Here is a 10182-nt window from a genome sequence, read left to right as displayed (position 1 = left end):
GAGCAGCTATCTGAACGCTACCCCAACAGAGGTCGATTATCTTGTTAATAATTTCACCTCCTCACTACGTACGACTCTGGATACTGTAGCTCCAGTGAAAACTAAGGTCTCTAATCAGAAGTACCTGACTCCGTGGTATAATTCTCAAACACATACCCTAAAGCAGATGACTCGTAATCTGGAGAGGAAATGGCGTGTCACAAATTTAGAGGATTATCATTTAGCCTGGAGAAATAGTTTGCTGCTTTATAAGAAAGCCCTCCGCAAAGCCAGAACATCTTACTATTCATCACTGATTGAAGAAAATAAGAACAACCCCAGGTTTCTCTTCAGCACTGTAGCCAGGCTGACAAAGAGTCAGAGCTCTGTTGAGCCAACCATCCCTTTAACGTTAACTAGTAATGACTTCATGAACTTCTTCACAAATAAAATTTTTATCATTAGAGAAAAAATTACCAGTAATCATCCCACAGATGTAATATTATCTACAGCTACTCTTAGTACCATTGATGTTAAGTTAGACTCTTTTTCTCCAATTGATCTTTCTGAGTTAACTTCAATAATTACTTCCTCCAAACCATCAACGTGTCTTTTAGACCCCATTCCTACAAAACTGCTCAAAGAAGTCCTGCCATTGATTAATTCTTCGATCTTAAATATGATCAACCTATCTCTAATAATCGGCTATGTACCACAGGCCTTCAAGCTGGCTGTGGTTAAACCTTTACTCAAAAAGCCATCTCTAGACCCAGCAGTCTTAGCTAATTATAGGCCAATCTCCAACCTTCCTTTCATATCAAAAATCCTTGAAAGAGTAGTTGTCAAACAGCTAACAGATCATCTGCAGAGGAATGGCTTATTTGAAGAGTTTCAGTCAGGTTTCAGAGCTCATCACAGCACAGAAACAGCTTTAGTGAAGGTTACAAATGATCTTCTTATGGCCTCTGACAGTGGACTCATCTCTGTGCTTGTCCTGCTAGACCTCAGTGCAGCGTTCGATACTGTCGACCATAATATCCTATTAGAGCGATTAGAACATGCTGTAGGTATTACAGGTACTGTGCTGCAGTGGTTTGTATCATATCTATCTAATAGACTCCAATTTGTGCATGTAAATGGAGAGTCCTCTTCACACACTGAGGTCAATTATGGAGTTCCACAGGGTTCAGTGCTAGGACCAATTCTGTTTACATTATACATGCTTCCCTTAGGCAGCATCATTAGAAGACATAGCATACATTTTCACTGCTATGCAGATGACACCCAGCTCTATCTGTCCATGAAGCCAGATAACACACACCAATTAGTTAAACTGCAGGAATGTCTTAAAGACATAAAGACCTGGATGGCCGCTAACTTTCTGCTTCTTAATTCAGATAAAACTGAGGTTATTGTACTCGGCCCTGAAAATCTTAGAAATATGGTATCTAACCAGATTCATACTCTGGATGGCATTACCTTGGCCTCCAGTAACGCTGTGAGGAACCTTGGAGTCATTTTTGACCAGGACATGTCCTTCAACGCACATATTAAACAAATATGTAAGACTGCTTTCTTCCATTTGCGCAACATCTCTAAAATTAGAAATATCCTGTCTCAGAGTGACGCTGAAAAACTAGTTCATGCATTTATTACTTCCAGGCTGGACTACTGTAATTCATTATTATTAGGATGTCCAAAAAACTCCCTGAAAAGCCTTCAGCTAATCCAAAATGCTGCAGCAAGAGTACTGACAGGGACTAGAAGGAGAGAGCATATTTCTCCTGTTTTGGCTTCCCTTCATTGGCTTCCTGTTAAATCCAGAATTGAATTCAAAATCCTGCTCCTCACATACAAGGTCTTAAATAATCAGGCCCCATCTTATCTTAATGACCTTGTAGTACCATATCACCCTATTAGAGCACTTCGCTCTCGCTCTGCAGGCCTACTTGTTGTTCCTAGAGTATTTAAAAGTAGAATGGGAGGCAGAGCCTTCAGTTTTCAGGCCCCTCTTCTGTGGAACCAGCTTCCAGTTTGGATTCGGGAGACAGAAACTATCTCTACTTTTAAGATTAGGCTTAAAACTTTCCTTTTTGCTAAAGCATATAGTTAGGGCTGGACCAGGTGACCCTGAATCCTCCCTTAGTTATGCTGCAATAGACGTAGGCTGCCGGGGGATTCCCAAGATGCATTGAGTTTTTCCTTTCCAGTCACCTTTCTCACTCACTATGTATTAATAGACCTCTCTGCATTGAATCATATCTGTTATTAACCTCTGTCTCTCTTCCACAGCATGTCTTTTATCCTGTCTTCCTTCTCTCACCCCAACCGGTCGCAGCAGATGGCCGCCCCTCCCTGAGCCTGGTTCTGCCGGAGGTTTCTTCCTGTTAAAAGGGAGTTTTTCCTTCCCACTGTCGCCAAAGTGCTTGCTCATAGGGGGTCATATGATTGTTGGGTTTTTCTCTGTATCTATGAAGCGCCTTGAGGCGACTTTTGTTGTGATTTGGCGCTATATAAATAAAATTGAATTGAATTGAATTGAATTGAATTGCTTTTCCTTAGTCGTGGTTTCTTAGCAGCTATTTGACCATAAAGTCCTGATTCACACAGTCTCCTCTGAACATGTAGAGATGTGTCTGCTACTGGAGCTCTGTGTGGCATGTATCTGGGCTCTAATCTGAGCTGCTGTTAACTTGTGATTTCTGAGGCTGGTGACTCGGGTGAATATGTACTCAGCAGCAGAGGTGACTCTGGGTCTTCCTTTCCTGGGGCGTCCTCATGTGAGACAGTTTCATCATAGCGTTTGGTTCTTGCGACTGCACTCGGGGACACAATCAAAGTTTTCCAGACTGACTGACCTTCAGTTCTTAAAGTAATGATGGACTGTTGTTTCTCTCTCACCCCAATAATCAACTGTTTGAACTATTACCGTCAGGCCGACGGTACAGGTCACATAAAACCAGGACAAACAGATTCAGGGATAGCTTCTTTCCCAGAGCTATCACCGTAGTAAATAAGCACAAAACAATTGAACCTGCTTAACTATACCATACTTGCCACTGTCACTATATTATGCTGCTATTCATACTATCATTATATGAATGTTGCTATTCTGTATATATCGTACTTATTATTGTTTGAGTACTTCGGTTGTTTTATTGTACTTTTTATATTTTATATTTATATTTATTATTGCATTTTGCACCAAGGGAGTGGCACTCCAATTTCGTTGTACCTTGTACAATGACAATAAAGGCTATTCTATTCTATTCTATTCTTTACTTAGCTGATTGGTTCTTGCCATAATATGAATTCTAACAGTTGTCAAATAGGGCTGTCAGCTGTGTACCAACCTGACTGCTGCACAACACAACTGATGGTCCCAACCCCATTAAGAAGGCAACAAATGAACCCTGACAGGCACACCTGTGAAGTGAAACCATCTCTTTCTGCACTCAGCATTATATGTATGTTCTGCCTTCAGTACTGCAATTTACCCCATAATCATCTGATTTAAAACAAAATCTAACATACAACATTCTCGCCCCTGGAAATAGATCTAAGATGTTACCATCATAATCCGGCTACCCCTTCGGCGCCAGCTGTGGGCTCAAGGCTGGAGCCGAACAAAAACTCCCTGATAACGTGTGTTGAGTCTGTTCCTTCCCATTCCATGCAAGGCCACCTGGGTTGGCTGCTTTGGAGTTTTCATGTTTTACATGCAGACTCAGGGCTGCTCGTCTCCTCTTGATCTTTTCTTATTTGAACGTTGGTGACTTAGAACCTCAAAGTTTAGCAGCACAACACTGTGCTTGCTTTTTCCATCTGCCATCTGTGTTTATCAGTGCAATATGTGACTAATCTTTATTTAATAACCACAAAGTAAACAAATAAAAGATGAAATATTTTATTTATCAAAGATACATGATTACACATTGATACAATGAATAAGGTTTCTATAAAAATTACACACGGTGTAAGAAAAACATTACAACATACAAATAAATGTTATATGAAAATCTGACATTGTTTCAAAGCATAGTAATAAAATGTTAATTAAAAAGTCTTTGATGATCACATTAGATGTGTCACATTTCAAAGCATAATAATCTTAGAAAAGTGTTCACAAAACAGTTTTAGAGAACTTACACAGCTTTACTTTTTCCACAGTGCCTTTGTGCTTTTCACCATCAGACACAATAACTCACGATTAGCTAAGACCTGACATCAAATGTCCTTCACTTCTTCACAATCATTTGTGCGCTGCTCTCCTCGGGTGTGCTGGATCAGATCTAAAGGCTCAGTCTTCTGTACTGGGGGGTAAAAATGGCAGTTTATCAAAAAATATCTGACAGTGCGATGTTTTAAGTGGAAAAACAGCTGAATGTGGTGAGGGGACCAACCATACTGAGTTATGGAGCAGCTGGTAAGGACTTGTGTATTTCTGGAGAGTCTGCAAAGCTGTCTTGGTTGATTTCAAAAACTCTGCGCGCTTCACTCATCAGTAAATTAGGCTCATTGGTCAGATCAAAGCCATCCCCTGGTGTTTCAGTGGCTGAAGCGACAGCCGGCCTCACTGTAATGACTTTATTGACGGTCTGGGAGGAGTTCGAGGTTGTGGCCATGGGGTTACAGTCGGGGGGATATTTCCAGTTGGTGAAAGTCAGGCAAGCAATAACTTCCAGTCACTCGGGGTCCCTGGGGTTGAGCGGGGGTGGGATATCCCCCCACAAACAGCTGTTTCACATGGATCAGGTTAAACCCAGGCCTCCTCCACTCTCTGGAGGAGAGCAAAGTGAGAGCCTGCTTTTCTGAAATTGCTTTGGGGTCGCAACGTGAGTCAGAGACATCCTCATTTTACCCACACTGGCTGCTGTGTGACTTGGGGATCCTTGCTCAGGTACGACCGTCTCACGCTAAGGTAGAGTGTGTGTAAGTCTGACTTTGATTTTCTTTGTTTGGATTAAACAAACACAAATGAAACGAATCACAGCCAACGAAGCACACAGCCTCCAACTCCCCCATCCTCACTGCCCTCTGTTGTTACAAAAGCACCGATTTAATCAAAAATAACCTTCTTTTTATGGTTCAACACATTTTGTCTCTCTCTCACACACACACACAGATGACATTTTTGTCCAAAAAGTCAACTTTTTTTTCTAAACATGACAACAGACCAATATGAATTATTCCATCAGTTTAATTTCTATTTCAAACATACTGTTCATCAGCCTAGTCCATCTCCCCTATTTTCATTTTATTTTTTGGGAAAATGATTATTGCTGAGGTATGAAATATCATAATTTCATGATATTTATAAAAATGAAGACTCTCATGTTCCTTAGTCGAGTTTACTGCAGACCACCTCACATGTTCTCTCTGTCAGTTCAGACAGACAGTCGCTGTTATGGAAAGTAAACGCTGATCTCCTCTCCTCTGACTGCAGCTGTCGTTATTCATGTTGTACCCAAACAGCAGCAAGCATAAAGCACCAGTAACTCCACTTTGCTCTGGCCGGAGATGTTGAATGATCAGTTCCGCAGGGTTTTCCTGTCCAGCGCTGTTTGTCGTAAAGTTACTGGTTTTTGCGACAGTTCCGGTTGTTATGTTTGCCGATCGTTTTTTTTTTTTTTTGCCGATTTGCTTTACGACATTTTTGACAAACCAGAAGTGTCAGCCTATGGCAAAGTTGTTTCTGGAGAGAATTGTTTTAATTATTTATTCGTTTTTTTTCTAGTTGAAGTCAAACGGAGATCTTGATGTCTCACTTCTGAGGATACGAGAGAAGCTTACAATGCGAGAAGCGTCCGCACATTTTGTGCAGCTTTTGTCCACAGTGCTAGCTAACGAGCTCATTTAGCCTGAATCCTGTTTGTCAGCTTTCGTTCCTGGAGAAAGTACGAGCGAAATTCCATGTGAGACATCCTCGCGTGTTCACCCCGAGCCCTCTGGGTGCTGTCCTTAGCAGACTCACAGCCGGGTTTTGATCGTAAAATGTGGCTACAGCAACGACTGAAGGGGCTACCAGGCTTGTTATCGAGCAGCTGGGCGAGAAGACTCCTTATAGGACTGTTGCTCTTCCTCATTTTCTATTGGTACCTGGGAGCCGAGCGAAGATGGAGGTTGTTCGGTGGCTCGGCCATGCCCGGAGGGGCGGCCGGCCAGTGTCTCTTGACTGAGATCTACAGGTGGAGGTCTCTGGTAGACCGAGGAGAAGGCATATACAGCACACCTCAGGAACGGCTAGACACGCCTTTTGTAACTGGAAACGGCCATATTCTGATTGATATTGAGTCTAACAAACTTTGGGTAGCCTCATCCTCACAGCCCGGCTCGGCTCCGGTACACCAGACTGAGTACTCTCCCAGAGTCACCGTCAGCCTGGATGGGGCGCTGGCCGAGGCTGAGGCTAACATGCTGTGGTTCCGGAAGGGATCGGTCCTGTCTGTCCGCTGCGCCTCACCAGCCACCCTGCAGTCAACCCGAGACTGTGTCACTATTAGAGAGGAGTTTATTGCTCACAGAAGCAGACCTAACGTATTTCTGCAGCGAATCCATATCAACAATCCCTCCGATAGGGCGCTTAACCTGGACTTATCGTCTGGAAATCCCTCTTTCGGTATCAAGTTCTCCACCAGTGTGGAGAAACTGGAGGACAGAGAGGTGGTCCTCTCCTCTGGCAGGGTGCCGGTGGAAAAAAATAGGATGGTTCTAGTCGTGGTGGTCACCAAAAAGCTAAGCAGCAGGATCCATGTTTTGGCTAAGTCAGAGCATGTAGACAACATTGTGAGTGTGGTGTGGACCTCAGAGTCCATCGAGTCCTCAATGCTGGAGGAGACCTTCAGCGCCCTCAAAGACGGAGCCAAAAAGGAGCTGGAAGAGTTGCTGAGGACCAGTGAGGATGACCTGGTCAAACACCACCAGGAAGCCTGGAGGGAGCTCTTCATTTCAGGTGAGGAGTAGCAGTAGCTGGCTGCACCAAAAACGATCACAGATGGTGTCACTGTACAGGCATAATGCAAGCGTGAGAGTAAGCAAACCTCCTTTAAAGCTAAATAAAAACAGTGCAGTGATTTGCAAGTCGTCCAAAGGTGAAGCTTTTTTTTTTTTTAAGTTAGTAACTATTGTGTCTGCCTATAACAGACTTGGCAAAGACCCAGTTTAGTGTCTGTAGTTTTTTATTAGCAGTCACAAAAACACAACATTTGTTCCCATTTCTTTAGTCGAATCTACAAAAATACCAAAAATAACACAGAAGTAGCAAGACTAACAAATGAACTGAATCAGCAGCTACCACTGGAATAGGATGTGAGTGACCCTGTCTTTAATTTATTAAAGCTTCCTGTCAGCCAATAGTGTCTCTCTGTGTACAGTTAAATGTATTTTCAATAGCTACTTTCACCTGCTGTGTTATTCAGAAGGGGCCCAGGGAGTCATGTGAAGCTATAACTCTGCTTTTTGTTTCCATTTAGGTATTGAAATGAGGAAGATAATCGACTCCCACACGCCATCGAGCCGCACTGTGAACACCACCCTCTACTACATCTTGTCCTCCTCCGCGGCTCCACTTCTGGACCAAAGGCTAAATGGCGAGGAGCGCGCCAGTCTCGAATCCAGTCTCAACTACGCTGACCACTGCTTCAGCGGCCATGCTACCATGCATGCAGAAAACCTGTGGCCTGAGAGAGTAAGCAGCACTGCTCAGATCCTGCAGCTGGTCACGCTGTGGACTCTGACTTTGCACAAAAGAGGCTGCAAGGTGTTGGTAGCTGCTGGGGCCCATGGAGTCATGCAGGGCATGGTGCTCAGCTTTGGTGGCCTTCAGTTCACAGAGAACCATCTTCAGTTCCAGACCGACCCAGACGTGCTGCACAACAGCTACGCATTGAGAGGCATTCACTACAACCAGGACCTCATCAACTTGGCGGTGCTGTTGGATATGGACGGAAAGCCTTTTCTCCACGTGTCGGTAAAGCAGCAGGAAAAGCCGGTGAAGCTGTATGCCTGTGAGGCCGGCTGCCTCAACGAGCCCGTGGAGTTAACCTCAGAGATCAAAGGCCACACCTTCCCCGTCATGGTGACGCAGCCCATCACGCCGCTGCTCTACATCTCCACAGATTTGCGCCATCTGCAGGACCTCCGCCACACTCTGCACCTCAAGGCCATCCTCGCTCACGAGGAACACATGGCCAACAGGTACCCAGGCCTGCCCTTCCTCTTCTGGTTCAGCGTGGCCTCGCTCATAACTCTCTTCCACCTTTTCCTGTTCAAGCTCATATACAACGAGTACTGTGGGCCCGGAGCTAAGCCTCTCTTCAGGAGCAAGGTATAAACAGCAGAGAGGAAGCAGAACTGAACCCTGATGTTCTCTGCTCGAGTGTGTGTGTGTGTGTGTGTGTCGCTGGCTCAGTGCTCTCTCTGTGGGATGGGTTCTCAGTTTTGACTTTAACCTTTTCTGTCAATGAACTGTTTTCTAAACTCACATGGATCGTTTTGGCATAATGACATTACACACCTCTCCTTTCCAGCTCTTTCTACAGTTTTTGTTTCGTGTTGAATGACTTGATAAAGATTTTCACTGCACACGTTTACTCTAAGAGGCTGAAGGCAAAATCAGATCTCAGTTAAAAGCAGAGTAGCAACAAAGAGTAGCATCCTTACAGAGTTGCAGTAAATCATTTAGTCTGCAGTCCTCTTAGCACATCTGTTTGCACTTCATGTTCGTTGTGGAATGTAAAACATTGTTGATTACAATGGTGAAATTTTGAGCACAAGGGGCTACTGTTTCATTATTTTTCTCCTACTAGCTTACCCATCAATCCAGGCTGGTGTCTTAATCGCCTACAATAATGAGTTTTATGGTTGCTGTCAGGTTAAACAGTAACAAAAAGTCGGGAAATGAAAAAGAATAGGAAAAATGAATAAATGTACAAACAGATATCTGTGCTGTGATTTTGCTGATCCAACCTGGATTTTGTAAAATTGGTTTAATGTTTGAAATTGAAACCATGTGATCTCAGTTTTCTCAATTCTTTCTCAACTTTTCAATGTCAAAAATTCGGAGCTCCTTTTCCAAATAATCCCTTCTTTTAAAAATAGGCTTAACATGCCATGTTTATTACCCACATTCCTGTAGTGATGAACGATCTCTGAATGAAATGAAAATGATGGTTTCATTGTTCTATGACACTGAACAGTCCTCTTGGAGAGTTGTCCATTAGACAGGACATCATGTGTTTTAAATGTGGAGCAGCAATAGTCGAACAGCCTCCCACATGAACTCACATTTAAAAGGCACCTTGACTGAATGTGTGCACAGCCTGTTATACTAACATTAAGACCTGATATAATAATAACAAGCCGCCATTGTTATTTTAGTTGCATTGCAGTCTGGGTAATTGAACAGATGGTTCAAACTGAGCTGGAAAACATATCTGACATTAAAGCAAGGCGAGAATGTCAGTGCAGCCACTGCTGCCCTGCTGAGAGGAAGAGTGGTCATCATTTTATGATCACCTTATACTTTATACACCAGCTGATTGAACTTGGCTAAACCTCTGCAGTTATTGCTGCCTCTGTGATCAGGGTCGTGATGAGTACCAGTTTGCTTTCAGGAACAGGAACTGCGGCTGTGATTGGTTTACCACCCAGCAGGAAAGCATTTCTTATTTTTCATGTTTCTCAGACTATTCAAGGGTGTTTGGACTCTATCTGCAATTTGTCTGCTCTTTTAGGTGATTAGTACCAAGAACACCACAGTAAGTGTTGTGGGTATTGTCTTCTTCCACAATCCTTTCTAATAAGAAAGAGACCAGTGTCACTTCCCCTGAGTCCTTTCAGCTTGAAATCAAAGCCAAAAGTAGCACACTGTGCCATGTTTTATACTTTGTGTAACCTGTTAAGTGGCAGTTGATAAAGACTGCTCTGAAGTGCCATCAGTTTACATCATTTACCCAGAGTGCATTGCTCATGTAAAGTAATTATAGGGTATATGTGTCAAACATCGAGGATTTTTAAACCAGTGACAGGTACTCCACAGGTTAGTGCTTTCATTTTGAAAAGCAGTTTTATGCTCCCAGTATAATGTTTGACTGAAACAAGTTCATCAGTTCATTTTGGACTAAACCATCGGCCCAGAAACGCTCTGTTCATTAACAATACACAACAAATAACAGGCAGTCACAGAAAACACGAGCCAACGTT

General features: G+C 43.2%; 1 protein-coding gene across 1 annotated transcript in view; it reads left to right on the top strand.

The window, feature by feature from the left end:
- The first annotated feature begins 5596 nt into the window (after nucleotides 1-5596).
- The window catches only part of kiaa2013 (KIAA2013 ortholog), a 5053-nt gene continuing 467 nt past the window's right edge, over nucleotides 5597-10182 (top strand). Inside the window, exons 1-2 of the mRNA XM_084917817.1 lie at nucleotides 5597-6931; nucleotides 7452-10182. The exon at nucleotides 7452-10182 is cut by the window's right edge and continues 467 nt beyond it. Of these exons, the coding sequence (XP_084773943.1) occupies nucleotides 5974-6931; nucleotides 7452-8311 (1818 nt within the window). The 5' untranslated portion in view covers nucleotides 5597-5973 and the 3' untranslated portion in view covers nucleotides 8312-10182. The remainder of the gene's footprint in view (nucleotides 6932-7451) is intronic.

Source organism: Perissodus microlepis, chromosome 20 (assembly GCF_051167445.1).
Source record: "Perissodus microlepis isolate ML-2025 ecotype Zambia chromosome 20, ASM5116744v1, whole genome shotgun sequence".
NCBI lineage: Eukaryota > Metazoa > Chordata > Actinopteri > Cichliformes > Cichlidae > Perissodus > Perissodus microlepis.
This window is presented reverse-complemented; position numbering and strand designations above follow the sequence as displayed.